The sequence below is a fragment of the Buceros rhinoceros genome, unplaced genomic scaffold (genome assembly GCF_000710305.1).
Source record: "Buceros rhinoceros silvestris isolate BGI_N320 unplaced genomic scaffold, ASM71030v1 scaffold4228, whole genome shotgun sequence".
Classification (NCBI taxonomy): Eukaryota; Metazoa; Chordata; class Aves; order Bucerotiformes; family Bucerotidae; genus Buceros; species Buceros rhinoceros.
The window spans coordinates 1-18,672 of NW_010424940.1; the positions used below are offsets into that span (position 1 = coordinate 1).

The 18,672-nt window shown below is 37.5% G+C and overlaps 1 protein-coding gene across 1 annotated transcript in view; it reads left to right on the forward strand.

Moving 5' to 3' along the window:
- Positions 1 to 816: 816 nt before the first annotated feature.
- DENND4A (DENN/MADD domain containing 4A) overlaps positions 817 to 18,672 on the forward strand; it is a gene marked incomplete at its 5' end in the record, with an annotated part of 29,094 nt that continues 11,238 nt past the window's right edge. The window contains 11 exons of the mRNA XM_010140956.1: positions 817 to 1,014; positions 1,691 to 1,932; positions 4,083 to 4,149; positions 7,493 to 7,551; positions 8,210 to 8,354; positions 8,948 to 9,123; positions 10,915 to 11,015; positions 12,460 to 12,678; positions 12,925 to 13,070; positions 17,457 to 17,590; positions 18,416 to 18,551. Coding sequence (XP_010139258.1) covers positions 817 to 1,014; positions 1,691 to 1,932; positions 4,083 to 4,149; positions 7,493 to 7,551; positions 8,210 to 8,354; positions 8,948 to 9,123; positions 10,915 to 11,015; positions 12,460 to 12,678; positions 12,925 to 13,070; positions 17,457 to 17,590; positions 18,416 to 18,551 — 1,623 coding nt within the window. The remainder of the gene's footprint in view (positions 1,015 to 1,690; positions 1,933 to 4,082; positions 4,150 to 7,492; positions 7,552 to 8,209; positions 8,355 to 8,947; positions 9,124 to 10,914; positions 11,016 to 12,459; positions 12,679 to 12,924; positions 13,071 to 17,456; positions 17,591 to 18,415; positions 18,552 to 18,672) is intronic.

The window sequence follows — 18,672 nt, forward strand, 5'->3', positions numbered from 1 at the left end:
TTACCAGTTTTTATTAATTATTTATTATATTTATTATTATTTCACTGTTTATTAGAAAGAAATGTGCAATGACTGTGTTCTCTAAAGCAGAGAAATCCTAAATGCCTTCACGCAATACTGTTTTTCGGTTTGGAGTCCCCTGGGCTGGCAGTAGGAAAGGATAGAGTGCTACAGCCATACAATGTAACTGAAGACATCTGCAAAGAGAATGTTAAGAGCCTCTGCTTCAGAACTTTGTGGTTTACAGCTATGTTTGAAATTAAGTCTAAACATATCAGTCTGATGGCACATTAGCTGAATCCTCAGCTGAGGAGGGTCTGCAGAATTCATTGTTTCCATTCTATTGATAGTAAAGTCATTACCAAATATCTAACATATTACCAGATTTTTCAGGAAACTTCTCTTGGCAAGAATGAATTGCTTGCATAACTGAAAACATCAGTCTTATTTCTCAATTATTCAGGTTACCTTTTCTTAACTGCATTTTGAATCTTTACTTATACTGGTGATGGATGCGAACCGTTACCATAACACAGTCTGCAAGCAGAAAAGGTAGTTTGGTTCTGAACAGTTCCTCGAATAGTAAGCAGGATTTCAGTCCAATGTTTTAGTCAGGTGCTTCCTCCTTAGGCCTTGGAAGCACCCTGCCCCCTTCCAGCCACTTGCCATGCCTCATTATTTATGACTTTACTGAGCTTCTGACATTGGTGTATGCCCATATATGATTTTTCTGGTGTTCTTCTGTTTTTTGGTGGTTTTTGTTTGTTTGTTTTGTGGAGTGAGCTATTGCAAATACATTTCAGCTATTCCTTACAGAACTGCCTCTTTAAAATTGCCTTCATAGGTTTGATATGCAGATATCCTGAAGAAGATTATGAATCATTTCCATTACCAGAATCTGTGCCTCTTTTTTGTCTACCGATGGGTGCAACGATTGAATGTTGGCCATCTAACAGTAAATACCCTCTGCCAGTTTTTTCTACGTTTGTGCTAACTGGAGCTTCTGCAGAAAAGGTATTTAAAAGCTTAAAAAAAATCATTGACTAATTGAAGTTAATATGTAGTTGTTTGTGTGTGATGACAATGCATATTTTCATAGACAAACTTGAATCTGCATTTGGGCTTATTTCAAAGACTCATCTCAAGAGTGACTTACACTTATTTCACTGCTGGACTGTCGATCATATAAACCTGTAGTCCTTTGCTTTTCAACCATGTCAGCCCTTAGAGAGCTGTAAACATTCTGACTGAATACACTTGCAAGTATCCTATTCTTCTTGCAAGCCTGGAAACAACCTTGCATGTCTGTACTTGCTCTAGAAAGGAGATTGGCTGTCAGAGGAACACTGCTTTGAGTTGCTTATAAAGAATCGCTAACGAGCTTTGAAGGCAATTGCAGGAGCTGTTGACTGCAGAGTTGTACTCTATATAATCATCACTTTTCCCTCACTTAAATTGTTTCATAAATTCGTCTTTCTGGTATGCCATTAAGTGTTTTAAATAAATGATAGACGGTCTGCATTTTCACAACCATAAAAATATTCTGTAATAGATTGCCTTGAGAGATGAGGCATTAAAGTGACTTCTCAAAGAGTAAGATAGACTTGATTTTCTGGGCATGTTTGGGATTTGTTGGATTGCCTCAAAGATTGAGGCAGATTTATTGACTTCAAATGGCTTCTGTTTGCAGGTATACGGTGCTGCTATTCAGTTTTATGAACTGTATCCTGAAGAGAATCTCACAGAGAAACAAAAGTCTCAACTGGGATTAGCAGTTGCGGCTGAGGGAAAATCAGACACGTGCAGAACAGTTCAAACAAATAAATGCATCTGTCTGCTCTCTCACTGGCCTTTCTTTGATGCTTTCAAGAAGTTTCTCACCTTTCTGTATCGTTACTCCATTTCTGGTCCACACGTCCTACCCATTGAGAAGTAAGTAACTTCTAAAATCCACCACAATAATTTCAGTTGATGAGCTCTTTTTTTGCTTCTAAGTTTTGTGTAATATCCTGTGGACTTTAGTCATCAGACATAAAATACAACGGTTACACTATGTTGAGCACTTTTGTCCAGTAATTAAATGTATCTTTACCTACTTCCTGAAAAAGCCTGGATTTTTATTTGTGATCTAAGTGTCTGCACAGGTATCTCTGAAAGCCTTTTTTGATTAGCTCTGCATCCTTCAGCATAGTGATTAGGAGGAGAAAGCTATTACAGCCTTTCTTAATGTTACGTACGTTAAGTTAGGAAGATGAAATATGTAGTTTTTCATTTTTCAAATGCCTGTTTGTTTAACGAGACATAATAAAGCAGACTGAATTTTTTGCAGTAGTAATCCTCCTCAATTTGTGATGAATAAAGTTCATTTCCTTCTTGCATGAAGGATTTCACATTTTGAAATGCAGAGGAAATCCTCGTGTCCAAGGCATGGTCGGTCTCTAATTGATGTGTAACACCATTTGACATTTCTAAGCTGACATAACTTTAATGCATCAGATTTCAAATGCAGTATTTGCTTTTTCATTTTATAACACATCAGTCTTTCTTATGATTAAACATCAATATTAAGTTTTATGGATTAAGCATTTTTTGTGATTTTTTTTTTTTTAAATCCACTTTATTACTCCACTTTGTATCTAACTATTTGTTTTAAAATTCTGGTAGTGTAAACTTCCAATAATGAAAAGTTTTTAATTTTTTTTAAACTGAGAACTGTTTTGGCGATCTGAGTTTGGGAAATTAATAACATGAGAAGTAAATATAATGAATGCTTTATTAATTTTGATTTTTATTTGGTTATTCTGATTGATTTGTAAATGGACTGGTCAGTTTACTGTGGACAGCTCACACAGAGCTGCAATGTCTTGTGTGAAGTTAATACGGTATCTAGTCTGTTTTCTCTGGCTGTTTTAATGATGATGAAGGTCTTCTGTGCCATACATACATATCTGAACATTCAGCCAGCCCTGCTTCTGCAAGCAGCCGGCCTTTCCCCTGACGCTTGCCATGTGATCCATATTTCTGCCACCATCTTCGTACACTAGTAATAAAGACACGGCCCCAAGCCTGTTGTCAGCCTGATTCCTTTCCTGGTCTTGTTGCCATGTGGCTGCACAAGCACTGCTGATTGATGCCAATTATGTGATAATAGAACTGCAACAAAAAGTTAAGCCTGACACACGAGCACGACATTAAACACACTAAAAATGGGGGGGTTTGCATACATCTAATGGGGTGATATATCTAATGGGGGGCAGCTCCAGTGCAGTATATGTATGACATCCATAGCTTTGCATCAGAAACGTACAAGTCTTCTGGATAAATCAACGTGAGTTCCTCTGAATTTCTCCAACTTTCAGTTGCTTCTCTGTTTTGTAGTGATGGTAAGAGTTGCACAAATCGCAGTAAACTGTGTGCTGTCGTGTGCAGTTTGATGGATGGCCTGTTTCTTCTTGAGTTTCTACTGATGGAGTGTAGTTTTCTTTAACATGAAGGTGTGTCTTATGTAGAACTACACTTGCAGAACTTTTGTGAGTTTAATCAATTCATAAAACGGAGAACTTATTCACATTTTAAACATTTTTCTGTATTTTTTCCTATATAGAAAAATGTAAATGCTATTTAAATCAGCGATCTTACATAACAATCTGTATTTGAAGGTGAAGAAAACGAACATAATGACTCTCCTTGATATTCAGCTATGAATATTTTTTTGCCAATAACCAGCGCTAGTCTCTGAGGTATAGTGCCATTTCAAGCCAGGCTCAGAAGCATGATTCTATTTGAACATCAATATTTCTTTTTTTTTTTCAGAAAAAGCTCCTTGTAATTTTTCAGTCTCACAAACCAAGCTCGTTGTCTGAAAGATAAACTTACCTGCCATTTTGATGGTCACTAGCAGAAAAACAGGTTTTGAAAAACAGAATATCCCTGTAGGGTTTGAGTGGTGTTTTTTCCCCTCTCTGTTTTCTGAATAAGTATGTGCTGGTTTTATATAGTAGTTCCTCTTAATGGCAATAATTTTATCTTGAATTAAAGCAATTCATAATTTCTACTAAATCAGTATTTTTCTTTCCCTCTAGACACATTTCCCATTTCATGCATAAAGTTCCTTTTCCATCCCCTCAGAGGCCAAGAATTCTGGTTCAGGTAAGTGTAAATTTCTTCTTGATAGCTGTATCTTAAGTGAAGACAAAACAGCTGTTGAACAGGTTAGTAAATGGAAAGTGTCACCTTTATGTTCAATTTTTCTTTTGTTCAGGACTTTTTTCCAAAATTCATACACTTAATTTTTACAAATTTCTCGCTTTTCTGCTTCCAGTTTAGTTATGGACTTTAATGAGATAATAGAAAAAAAATGTTCAGCGAGCTTAGAACTTATTTTTTTCCAGAATGTAGGGTAATTAATGAAAAACTCCTCAAAGTCAGCATCTGGTTTGGCTTTGCAATAGCTTTTGAACCATTTTCTCTTGCTACTGTATGAAGGCTGAGTGTAAAATAATAAATAAATAAAATTAAAACCAGATGTGAAGCATATATTCATTATTACCCGTTTTCCCAAAGGGCTTGGTGCTGTCTCTACATAATGGATAGCTCTACCTGAAAACTGCAAGAGCCGCAGAGACATGCTTTATCAAATATGACCCTTATTCTGTCCTACTGCAAGACTGTGCTTGTTTTACTGTGTGAGAGCGAAACGGTGTAATTGCCAGAATTAGGTTACTTGTTACTTGAAATTTCATCCATGTCAGTGCTGGTAGGAGGGAGGAAATCCCTACCTCAAAGACTCCTTAAGTGAAGTGTTATTAAATCTTCATTTTTTTTAATTTTTTTTTTCCCCGTGAAAGGAAAAATGGATAGAGACATGTTAAAATTTTATTGCTGAGGAATGACAGCTTTATTCTGGTTGTAGTTGTTCTACTAATCCTGTGGTTTTGAAGAAATTGTTTCAAAATTATGTTACGCTCTGTTACTAGTTGTATGAAATAAAACACAGGGAACCTTGTGCAGTTTTCAATCTTAATGTAGCAGCCCATATGCTAGTGAAGTCTTTCAGAGTAAATATAGTCTTGGGTTATGTTACAGGAAGTATTGAATAGTAAAGATCCTCCTGAATGTGCTTGGACATTGTAACGAAGTGATGTTTATTACTGTTACTGGAAAGTTATACTGCCACTGTATCTGACACTTCTGTCACTTTTATTACAATTTTAAAGTTCAAATCAAATTCCAGGTTCTTTACATTCTGGGACTTTCTTGTATTCACATTCAATAAAATACTTGTGCTAGGAAAGAGTAAAAGCACGTTTACAGAGAACTGTAAATGAGTTTAGAGAAAAACATTTAATTTTTTTAGCCTGAAGTTTTAGGGACTGCTGTCAAAGTGTATGTGAGTTTATATCCTGGAACAAATTCTGAGGACCTAGGTGTAAGTGATGTGAAGTTATGCTGTGTGCATCAAGTTAGTACAACTTTAGTAGCTGATAGTATGGATGGAGAACACATTGCTTTTAAAGTTGGTGGTGGTAGTTGAGGTCTATGACTAAGTCCTTCCTTCCAGCTGCTTTGAGGGACTTCTGAGTTGTGTGTGGTACTGCGCTGATTAAAACCACGGGTGATTGTAACTGTTTCCCCAGAAATATAGGAAATGTGGGAAATACCCGTATTTCTGAAAATTACAAGCTTTTAGGATTTCATTCCATTGAGGAAATAGTAATTTCTCTCTGAAGCTTGTTAATTTGAAACTGCTGGTCATTTGCTGAAGAGTTAGAATGGCAAATCCTTCTGAAGACGTGCTGCTGTAGAATGTCTCGCAAGTGCCTCTATGCTTTCTGGAAATGAGGCCTGATATATTTTAGTAACGGCACGTATGCCAGGCTGGATGTGTAACCCATTCTTGGATCCTTCTTGGCATCTGTTACAAATGAGAGAGAACGTGGTACATGTTGGACTTAGAAGTTTCAAAGAAATTATAGCCATGAATAAACCACTTGGGAATGTTCCCGATTGCCAGTTTGCAGCTGCCACTGCTGGTAGGTTGTTTCTGCTCTGAACTCTGCTAGGCTCCATTCTCCATGTCCTACATCCCCTTATTACACAGATAGTCCTGTTCTAATGTATTCACAACCTGCAGACTTCAAGAGCATATCAAGTAATACATTTTTCCTCTGTGAAGAATGTGGACAGTAAGTGCCCCTTCTGCCTAAGGGAGATGTGCGCTTTGAATAGATGCTTGATTTTGTTTATCTGCTTTTGCTGAAACACGAAAGTCTCAGGACATTAGGCTGAAGCTTCCTTTCAGAGGGTGGTTTATGAAGGTTACCTCAGGCTGAAAAAATGAGGTCTCTGAATTATTTGACTGAGCAAGCTAATGGTGGTGGTTGTCACAAGGTGACTTCCTTGAAGACAGATCCAGCCTGTAGAGTGGCATGGCCATCCTTGTTTGTCACTGAGGCCAAATCAGCCTCCAAAAGCTCGCACATAAACATATCTGTTATGTGCGATAGCAAGGAAATAGTACTGCATAGGCTCCTGGTAACATCGTACGTTGGTGTGTCTGTCCAGGCCCAGCACTGAGTAGTGCTTCAGCACACTTCTATGGCAGATCACCTGCAGTGGGGTCTAAGGTGACACATACTCAAGAACGAGTTGTCACTGAAAGCTATCTGAACTTGCAGCCTGATTGTGCAAGTTGCTGTGACTTACTGAATTACTACTGCTACATGTATGTGTACTTCTTTCCATAGACAGAAAATGCATGACCGCTTAGGAGGGAGGATTAAGTTAACTACTACCTTGGATTCACCACAGCTAAAAATGTTAGCTGAGCTTTGATAAATTGATTTTGTCTGTATTCTTGTATTCATTTGAATCCTCCTATTCATGCTGAGTATATGAATTATTTCTCTTGATCTCATATCACTGTAAGAAATGTGAATTAATAAGATCTTTGTCTTGGATCTTCAACTAATGCAAATTTTAAAGATTCTATCAAAGCTGAGCCAAGCCGTTTAAGAGCTTAATTCTCATCTCTTCCAAAGAAAATACTACTTTACGTTATGATCTCCCGTCTCTCTCCTTCATGCATTTTATCCACCTCTTTCCCCCTAAATCAGAAGAGTCTCCTCCAGCCCCTGAAAGCTGTGTATGAGCTATGGGTCCTCACTTCCCTTAAAATATCAAAGACTTTGTTTTTCAGCACTTAAAATAGTCAGGTTTTTTGCAGTATTAGCTGTTTAAATTCTTCTTTATGAATATGCAGTGTGTTCAATTATGCCTAAGAAAGGAAGAGTGTGTTTTACCTGGTTGTACTAAAAGATACTGATGCTCATAGCATTGCACACCACTTGTGATGGTGCTATACACAGCTGGGATGTATAAGGTTCAGCTTAGTTTAAACCTTGGGTTTAGATGTTGTTTGTTATAGTTGTATATTTCTAATAAATATTTTAAAAGTTCAGAATAAAAAATGTATTTTTAAATCTTTTTCCAGCTATCTCCGCATGATAACCTGATTCTTAGCCAACCTGTGTCATCACCCCTTCCACTGAGGCAAGTAGCAGTATCTTCTGTTAACTGTGAACTGTGTTCTGACTTGGACTGCGGAGAGGATTCGGTACTTTGAGCTGCAATTGTGCAAATGAACTTAGCTTCTCCCTTTTGTAGCTTGCATATCTGAAGCTTATTTATGTGATTACGCCCCGACAAGGAACTTAGTGAACAATATCTGCCTTTTCTCAAATAATTGCAGTGGTTCTTGAGGCAGACTATCAATTGTTAGATCCTCTTTCTAGTTGCTGCTGCCTGGGCTGCCAAGGTAGTGTGGCTTTTTTATCATAAGGTAATTGAAGGAGTTCTTTGACTGTCTTAACTTTCGTGCCTCTGTGCAGGAGAATGATGAAGGAAATGTATGTTCTCTCTGTAAATTGCTTCTCAAAAAGAAAAATCATTGTGCACGTGTCCTGAGAATAGTCTAGACTGCTGGAAGAGTCTCAGGGAATGGTGGTTGCTCTGGGGCAGTAACTGTTCTTCACCCAGCAGTGGAGTGTACCGAGAAGTCTGCCTGGCAATCTTCTTTGAAAGAAAGATTTGCAGATTGAAGTTTATAAAATCCATCTCTAATGCCTTGTTTTCTACTTTGTTATTGAACATTGCTTTTTTTTTTTTATGGTCTCTTGTAACTCACTGGTGTGTTTATATTCTGTAACAGTGGAGGCAAGTTTTCTACACTACTTCAGAATTTAGGACCTGAAAATGCGGTAACTCTACTTGTATTTGCTGTGACGGAACATAAAATTCTCATCCATTCGTTGCGACCTTCTGTCCTTACCAGTGTGACAGAGGCATTAGTCTCTGTAAGTAATGTTTTTTAATCATACACCTGTTAGCAGAAAAAAGAGTGGTTTATATATCAAATCTAAAATTAGTAGTAGTGCTGTTAGAGGCTTAAAAGTTACTTAAGAATAAAAATAAAGATCATTAGAGAGAAATTTATGTTGCTAATAATATCCCACAAAGACAGAAGAAAAAGAGGAACTATTGTTGGTTCTTTGTGTGTAAATATTGTAAATAACGGTTTTGTTTGGTCATCGCTGCAATTCACTGCATAAGAGCTCCTGATATTTCCGAATAGCACTGGATTCTCTCTTGCAGAAAAATGTTAAATGCGTGTTATTTTCCTGCCTGTCTCCACTAAACGTTGTTTTGCTACTTCTGCTATGTACAGTCTATTATACCAAAGAGCTTTTTTCCTACAAATTAAACACATTGAATTATAGAGAAATGAGTGCATTTGTTATTTAATAATCTGCATCTAGATTTTTAGTAGTACTTATCAACTATGTTAAATAATTTTGTAGTGGCAGGCAGTGAAGTGTGGTTTATACTTGCGTAGACTATATTATTATACGTGTTTAACCTATTTTTTTGTCTCTGCTTATTTTCAAAGATGATATTTCCCTTCCACTGGCCTTGCCCCTATATTCCTCTCTGTCCCTTGGCGCTGGCGGATGTGTTAAGTGCACCATGCCCATTCATAGTGGGAATTGATTCAAGATACTTTGACCTCTATGACCCTCCACCAGACGTTAGCTGTGTTGACCTAGATACCAATACAATTTCTCAGTAAGTATTTATTAACTTTTTTGTGTTAATTTTTTTTGCTTTCCGTTTTCAAAGGCAATAATGACCTTTTTGTCAAAACTTTGAGGGGTTCTGTTTGTTCTATTAGAACTTTCTAATATATCATCCTTCTTGAAATGAGCGTGTTAGAAATGGTATCTTCTGTTCAACGCAGCAGAGTGGAGGTACAGTCCTCGTAGAACATTATTGCCTTTTCCATTACATTAAAATTTTATTCCACACGTTGGCATGTTTCCTGGATTAACCATATTGTGTCTCGCTTCATTGTCCCTGGAGGAGTACAGTCATTTTTGGTTTTCGTGATCAGTTTTTTTAGTGTTGAGGAAATCCTGATATCTTCATATGGGCGTCTGCTTGACAACTTATAACAATTAAATCAGACTCCATATCACTGAGAAGTATTGTTGAGAATTAGATGTGAACTTTCACGGGTGAGAGAGTCTTAATTAAGACTTGGAATCATGCCATCATTAACAAACTGAAGTAACAGTGTTATAATATTTCTTCTTGAGAATTCTGCGGAGTCCCATGTTTTTCTGTCCTGCTGGTTATCTAGTATCTAAAATACTAGTAAGGGGCAGCACTGTACTGTTATATCCATTGGGAAACAGTCCATATTCAAAAATTATTTATTTCCTTGTGATGTGATACAAAAATAGACAAGAGTGGGTAAGACTTCTGATTCAAACCGCACAAAATTAATGAAACTTGTATTTCAGATTTAAACTTTTATTTCAGTATTATGTCTAATAGATTCAGTATATACTTTGTGTAACTTCTCAAAGTCTTTGGTCAGTGCTCTTTTGTATCATCCTCCTGTTACTAGCAGTCTTTCAGCATTACTGTGCCTAACTAAAAGCTTTTCCTAAATTTTCTTATTGGTAGGTTTATTTTTTCTTCAGAAGTTGCAATTGGATTTAGAGACAGTTTCATGTATTAAGTAATCGTAAACATAAATGTTTTTGTTAAGGATTTTATGCTAATACCAAGTTTGTGTAGCAATTCTGCTCTGAATTTTCTAGAGGAAACTTAACTTGGTTAAGAGGAACATATTTGTGCATTTCTTCTGGTACTTGGCTAATTAGTTACATATTCGTTAATGGAAAATAATTTCCCATTATTTCTGTTTTCATTCTACTCTTAGCTGCTTTTCTGTGTATTTTCTTAGAGCCTGTTAATTCCATTTAATCGTAAGGGGAAAAAAGTGTCACAGGCTTACAATTTTTGTGGCTCTGTGACCGGTGGAGTCTTGAAGCTTGCTGGTGCCCTCTGTTGTCAAAATGTGGTGGTGTTTTTTCATCATGATAATGATATAGTTAAGTCCAAATCTATACACACTAAACACAAAGCAGTTGTCCTATCAAGTTGATTTCAGGTTACTACAAGCACTCTGGTCATTAGCTCTATCCTAGCTGAAGCAATTACAGCTCAGAACATGGCACCTGTCCTGGTTGCTTGTGCAATGGCAGGTCCTTAATGCCATGAATCCACCTTTCGTGAGTTCTGAGTGGATTGATTTCAGAGATAGCAGGTGGCTGCATCCTCCTCATCATCCTGAAATATGGGGCATTGGTTGAATGGCGGTGATCGAATCTCTGTATCATAAACCAAGTTTGACTTTGTTGGTTTGTTTTTAATCCTTCTCAGTCCTGTTTTAATGGAGCAAATTATGTATGTTCTCCCATTTCTCTGGTGGGATAGAAAAATCCTCTAAATACTGTCCTCTATACACATGTATCCCATTTTATATTCATACTTTTTTTTTCTTTCCAGAACTGGAGATAAGAAAGCTATTGCATGGAAGATCTTACCAAAGAAACCTTGTAAAAATCTGATGAACACTTTAAGTAATTTATATCAGCAACTGGCAGAATGTGAGTGGGAAAGTACATAGTAAGATTTACATTGGCTATAGTATGCCACAATGACAGATAAATATAGCTAATTAAATATGTTCTTAAGTCACCCATTACACTAAATACAATGTTTTAATGTGGAACGGGAAAATCTGTGCCTTAAGTCCTGAGATTGGAACCCATGTAGGGGTTTTTGGGGTGGAGGACACTTCCAGATATGTGTGTGTGTATATATAAGGCAGAGCTCCACAGATATCCCTTTGTTGTTGATGTTATCCTCCTACCAAAAAAACCCTGCAGAGCTGTGAGAAGGGAATAGTAAAGCAAAGGGTAGGGCAGGACCTAATAAAGACCTTTGACTTGTCCTCAAAGCCTGCTCAAGTCTGCTGATGTTTTGACAATTGAGATGAATTTGACCGTGAAGCTGATAGTACTTTACCTGAAGTTGCAAGATGGAAATAACAAATGTTTTGTAAACGTCGGATTTTAAAGTGTGTAGCACAATTACTGGACGCTTCTAAGAAAAAAGATTGTTTGTTGCTAGAATCCTCAGATATTGCAGAGTCTATTGAACCTTGGTGTGAGAAGGCAGAAAAGTGGAGAGGGATGATGTTGGTGAAATTCTTTAAAACAAAGCATTTGGAAGTATAAACGTAGAGAAGGCTGGCTTAGATTTCCAGAGACATTGGAGGAGCCTGGAGGAACAATAACGCAGTCGTAAAATTGAGTTGCTAAGGCAGAAACAGTGAGTGAATAAGGCTTAAATCAGAGTATGGAAAGACTGGGGTTGATCAGCACTGCGTGTTTGAGTTTTTAAAGGCTGTTTACACCTTCTTGGTTATCAAGGTCACTAGAATTTAATAGTGTCCCAATTAGAATGTACAGAAACAAAAGCTTCTTGGTATGTGCTGCCCCCCAAAATGTGTATAGCTGATTAAAAATTTTTGCTTTAAGATTTTGATGTATTTTACTGTGAGGATTTCTTTAGACAAATCTGCACTTTTGAGATGTAATTAGTATGTGACCATAGTGTGCGTGGCAGTGAAGTCTTAGCCAGAGCTCTGGTAACTTTAAGATGTTAATACAAGTACCTACTGTAAGAATAAGGGTTTTGGTAGAGCATTAGAAAAAAAAAGCCTGGTGTCTCTTGCATCAGTGTTTTATGTTGTGTTGCATTTCAACAGCTCCACTTTGCTGCTTCTCTCTGTAGCTTTAGTAACTGATGTGCTGAAGAGGTAAATGTGTCTTGGTTTTGGTATTATCCAGAGATGTGCATGTTGTGTAGGATCAAGCTGAATCCATTGTTGTGCATCATGATTGGATTTTATCTCATATTTTAATCTGTTCCAGACTAATGGAGCTCAGTACCGTGAATCTAGTCGGATAAAGAGGTTTGGTTTTTTTAACCAATATTGGGAAAAAATATTTCAGTAAAATGTTTTAATGTTGTTTTTGTTCTCAGTGCAACAGAGACCAAGAGAAGACACATTAATGGAATTAGCAGTGAATGACTACGACTTTAATTCGGGGAATAAACTGCATCTATTAGATCTGGAGATCCAGGAAGCCTTTCTGTGTTTCATGGCCTCAATACTAAAAGGCTACAGGTCTTATCTCAGGCCAATCACAGAGGCACCCTCTGAAACAGCCACAGATGCAAGTTCTCTCTTTGAACTACAAGGTGAAGAGTCATAAACTTGTTTTATGTGTATTAATTTGTTGGTTTAGATATCTATTACTTAAAGAATTTAAAACAGTTGCAGTGTTAGTGTTGTGAATGATGGTAGAAATGTAACTGCAGAGGAAATTGCACAGTAGAGGCAAAACTTGTGGAGAGGTTGCAGCTCCTTGGTAGAATTGATGCTGATTGTTGGTGAGAGCTGTTCTGTTTTAGGCATTCTTGCATGCTTCTGATTTCACTCTATAGGTTTCCTCAAGAGTCGAGATCGTTCACATCAGAAGTTCTACACACTGATGACCAAAACTCAAATGTTCATTCGCTTCATTGAGGAGTGTTCTTTCGTCAGCGATAAGGACGCAAGCCTTGCATTTTTCGATGACTGCGTAGATAAAGTAAGCATGTATTCATATAGCTTTTTAACTTCCGCTGTGGCTTATGTTGTCTGATATAGTACAAGCAGAATGTATTTGAAGTGCAAGTTTATTTCTATTTTTTTTCTTTTACTTCCTTTTTTATGGTCACTGGAGCCTTTCATTTTCATTTTGTGTTGGGCTTTGTTTTATTTTCTGCTTCAAATTCTGGAAAACGTCAATATAATATTGTGAGAACAGATTCACATGTATGTAGGCTTCAGATTTACTGACCCATAGTAAGAAGTGTAATATTCTGACTATAAAGTACCTTCAAGCTTCTTTATCAGAGAATTATACTCTTTAGATAAAACTACAAGCAATTCTATAGAATGTGTAACATCCCTTGCAGCTGTTTTATGGGTTCTTTTACTCCACCGTCATGTTTGTGCCGCAGTAAAGGAACACCTTGTGATCTGTTGATGTGCTGTTCCCTTGTTTGTAATGAGAAGGAAAGGCAATTGTTGAGGATAATGTGACAAGAACTTCTGCTGTACTGGAGCTCACAAAATGTTGGATTTCCCTTGTCAAAGTGGTTTTCTTTTTCAGTCCTCAGTGGAAGTATCACTCAGATTTTTAAAAATCCTAGGATACTTATAAGAAAGGTCCACATTGGTATAGTGCTGAGCACTGCGAAGATCTAATTTTCTGAAAAGTATAGGTAGAGCAGCTTTTGTGAATTCACTGTATCTCCAAAGAGGGTCTACAAAAGTGTTTTGAGGCTGCTTGAAATTTTTTTTCCCGTTAGTCTTTATTTTCAGAAGAACTGAACTGAAACCCATAATCTTACATCCCTGTTGGCATCTCTTGTAACATGAAAGAATCTTTATGAATATTATAAGAAATTCCACACCTACTTGTCATCTTTCTGGCTACCTCTGTAACACTCTATTCTGGGACACTGATGTTTAAGTAATTCACAGTTGTCTAGGATTTCCTGTAAAGTGGGGCACCTGCTGTTTGTTCCACAGGAATTAATACTGAAGACTATGAAAACTGCTATTTACAATTTCTATTTATGGCTATTCCTGCTATGAAAATGCAAAAGAGCTAGAAGGAGTTGTTTTGAAAACAAATCTGAAAGCAGTTAAGTATGAGAGAAATATAAAAGCATGGTCTAATAGTATTTAATGCTCTATAGCTTTTGCCAGTCTCAGTATTTTATTAGTTGGAGTTCTCAAATGTGTGCTTCACAGTTCTACAGCATGAGTTGAAGGTATTCATGGGTTGTAAATTGATTTAATTACAGCCATTTCAGTAATGTTCACTCAATTATCCTATGGTTCAGTTAAAAAGACGTCATGTAGCTCTTGCTTTGCTCTATGCCAGTTAATGTTCAGAAATGGGGGGTCTCCTAGGTAGGAATGTACGCACCTCAGTGACTAAACACTGTTGAGCAGTATTTAGTCTCCACTGGGGTGCAGGTTAGTTCTCTGACTAATGTTAAATAGGGCTTTTATTCACAATGTGATGACTATATAAGTGTCGAATTCTATCTGTTATAATTTCATTTTCTAGAGTGGCTTATGAAGGCATTGGAGCTGATGCCCTAGGTAAAGTTATTTTGCCTATTCTTCAAAAAAAGTGCTACTTAGGCTGGTGATGCCTCTGTGAGACTGCAAACAATCTGTGGAGATGTCAGAGCTTTCACCTTGTCTAAAGGGTTAAGTAGCCACTCCTACAGTTGAAGTAGAGACTCCTCTGTTCTAATGCCAGTTATTTTGCTAATTGGTGCCGTGGCCATCTTCTTTCCACTGTAATAAAAATGCCTATGATGGTGCCATGAGAAGACATCGTACAGTTGTACGTCTCCAACTTCTGTTTCTGTCAGGATTCATTCAGTTTTATTAATGGGACAGCTGCAGTGGTAATCATGGGAAACGCAGGCACTGGAATTACTCTGTGGTTAAGATTTGCCACGGCTTTAGAATTGCTTCTGAAACTAGGTATTCATTGACACAAGGGAGCGCGTTGCCATGTGGGATTTCTTTGAACAATGATATATTTGCCTTGTCTTCTCTTTCCTGCTTCTCTTGATTTCTCTTATTTCTGATATTGTGCTGAACAGTAACGTACCAAATGAAAATAGTGAAGTATATCGAGGACTGCTGTATGAACGAGGGCTTTAGCCAAGATGCTCTAGTTTGATAAGATACCAGATTTTAATTACTTCAATAAAATGAGTATTTATTTATATATTAATGTCTTTCACTAGGTGAACCAGTACTTGAGAGAGGAATGTCATGGGTTGAAAGATGATACAACACTTTCTTACAGGTGGTTACAAGCCACTGGATTGAGACGAATTTTATGTACTGTGAAATTAGTTATCTATAAAACATAATCAAAGCCCTGCCTCAAATAACTTAGAATAGTTTAACATGTAGAAGAGATGACTCTTCATCTTATTTTATCCTAGACAGCAGCAGCAGAGATTGTAATTGATCACCCTTTTTGTCTGCTGATAGAGAGGGTGTAATTGCCTCAAGTTTTTATTTTTCCAGGAACTCAAAAATAATCTCAATTCAATACTTATTTAAGCTACTGACTTTATTGTATTTTGCTGGTGAAACTTGTAACTTGGAGGTTTTTACATCCTTAGAAGTATTTAAGTTGCGAAGCAAGGTTTCGGTTATTCCTACTTTTCAGGAGCCATATGTTCTTGCTACTTGGCTCATTCCATTTGCTAATACTTTCCATCTGCTTCAAACAGTAAAATGTATAATTAAGAACACCTCTGTGTATGTTTATCAAATTCTAAATAGTCAAGAACTCTACTGAAACTCCACCTCACTGCGGGGAGGTGGAATTTGGATTTTTTTGTACGTTAATTCTCTGCTGCTCAGCTGTAATGCATGAAGACTGTGCATCCTCGGGTTCCACAGGCTGCTTATTCATTTCGTGAAATAATGCATCATTTGGCTGTAATTTGGTTGCCATCTAAATAACGGCTATAAATGTAAACTATGACAGTATTTGAGCTGACCATTGGGGCTGTCAATACATGAATAAAAAGCACGTTCTGTGCGCTGGGAAGTAAATAGTTTTTGATAGTGCTAACTCTGAGCTGGGAATGTGTCTCATCCTGCAAGCAGAAGCAGTGCTCATGAGGTATTGGAGGAGACACAACTGGTGACAGAACATCAGAGCAAAGAACGCAAATACCAGTACAAATATCAAGCAGAGGCTTTTGGGTGGGATGTAATACAGGTTGTATTTGCTCTGTTTCTGGTGGCTTCTGGAACACGAATGGTAGCAGTGGGAACCCTGTAGTACTGTTAAAGGCTTTTCTGTTCTTTTTCTCAAAAGAACACAGTTCATAGCGTCCCCAAATCTTGTTTCGGGTGGCCGAGTTTTGCTTTGGTTCTTTATTTTTGTCTCAAGCAATGGTGTGAAATTCTTTTAGTAAAATTGTTGGGCAGTTTTTTCCCACTTGGTCCTGCAGTTTGATGCTTTGAAATGTGCCCGAAGCCTTGGGGTATGTCTTTGCTGCTGCCATTAAAGCAGGGGTGTTAAATTGGGAAGGGTAAATTTCTCTTCTCTGCAACAGCCAGTCTAGCAAAGCAAAAATCTTTGGCCAAATTTCCCATTACAAAGCTGGAAACAAAACAAGTGCAGCTGTAATTTATGCTTGGTGCTAGTATTAGTAGAAGCTGCCTTTGTGATCCATGAACTGAATTTCTATCTTAGCTATGAGAGGACAGGACGACACAATATTTGCTGTATTTTCACACATAAAACTGTTATCTGAAAGAAAAAAATCATTAAGCTACCCTTCACCTTTCAGATTACTGTTTGTCTAGAAAAACAAAGGTACTTCTATCCTCCTTAAATTTCTATAAGGTCACACGTTTTTATTCCACTGTCTCTTTGAATGCATGTGCCTTTCTGCAATCTCTACAAACCAGCATGGCCTTAATGACTGTGTAAGTGACTGAAATTACTAGATAGTGGTGTTTGAAGATTCTGTATACATCAGACAATTGGATAAAATTCATTGTTGTTTTCACTGGTTAAAAGAAAGGGGGAAATCGCTCTCTTTTTCCTATTTAAAAATAAATTTCAAGTTACTGCTGCAGTTGAAAACATAGTTCTAGAAAGACCAACCTCTTTGTACAACTACTTACATTTGACTGAAAACAGTCAATTCAGAGTTTATCATTAAACATTGATTGTTGTGTTGGAATAAAGTTTACAAAACCAATGCAACACTTGCTATTCTCACAATAAGTTTACAAGGCATCCTTACTTTCAAGATTCAATCCATTGCTGCTGATACAGACTTTGCCCTGCTTGACCGTATAGCTTTAATGGCCGGAAATACGCTAACACTAGTAACTACTTGTTCTTGCAATGTGTCTTCTCCAGGTAGATGCAGACAAAACTGGGGAAACGCGACTTATAGAGCTGGATGAGTCGTACAAGAGTGAGCATACAGTCTTCATAACACCTCCCGAGATCCCTCATCTGCCAAATGGCGAGGAGCACCCGCTCCAGTACAGGTAACTGGAGGACGTAGTAGGAAGCTGTAGCCAAAATCCTAACAGCTGCCCCTGGACGCTTTAGTTTCTCAGTTCCTGTGATAGCCGCAAAATACAGATTTTTCCTGTCCCTTCATGCTGTTCTAGTAAAACTGTGTGAAATGCCCAGTGTGCCAGCTCTTCTGAAGTTTTAATGGTTTTGTGCATGTACTCGCGTTAATACTTAATGAAGCAGGCCCTGTGTTCACACTACATTGTGCCTGTTGACACTTTTTAAGGTTAAAATTGAGCAGTCTGTTGGCCTGCTGCTACTACTGTAATGTCACAAGCAGCAGACACTCTTTGGAATGATAGAGTACCTTCCAGGGAATCGCTGAAACCTGGTGTTTCTCATTGACTAATTATGTCAAATGAGTTTGCCTATTGGTTTCTTCATTAATTCTGAGAAACATTTTTAAATCTAATCTTCTAAATAGTTTGGTATTGTTGGTATTGATTTTTATAAACCTCTCTCATGTGATGCTCACTAGGGACTAAGCCATACAGATTATTTTTTTGTTAACTATAATCAATACTAATGCATTTGACGTGTTAAATACATTTGCTTTCAGAGCATTTTAATTACCAATTTAAGTTGCTTACACAAATAGCAGGTTATGAGAGTGTTAGGAAATCATGCAGATGGATTAGTAAACCACTCTGTCAGTGGTGCCTTTAAAGGTTTTCTTTTATGTTGTCTAATTGCTGTGTAGCTTCTAGTGCAACTGGCATTGATTTCATTTGCTATGATGTGACGTGTTCTTTGGAACTGCCTTACAGGAGTTAAGTGACGCATTTCTTTTACAGCTATAATGGATTTCCAGTGTTAAAACTAGATTTGTTTGAGCGACCTGAAGGATTTCTCACAGCACCAAGTAACAAACTGTCCTCCAAAGCCAGTAGTCCCAACAGCCCATCGCCAATGTTCAGAAGAACTAAACAGGTACTTGTAGATATTCCTGTAGTGAGGCGCTTTGGAAAGTGCTGCCTTCAGCCTGAGTTTGTCTGTACAGACTAGCTGGCAGTGGCTGCAGCCTGGCTGGGGGGTCTTCGCTGGGACCGTG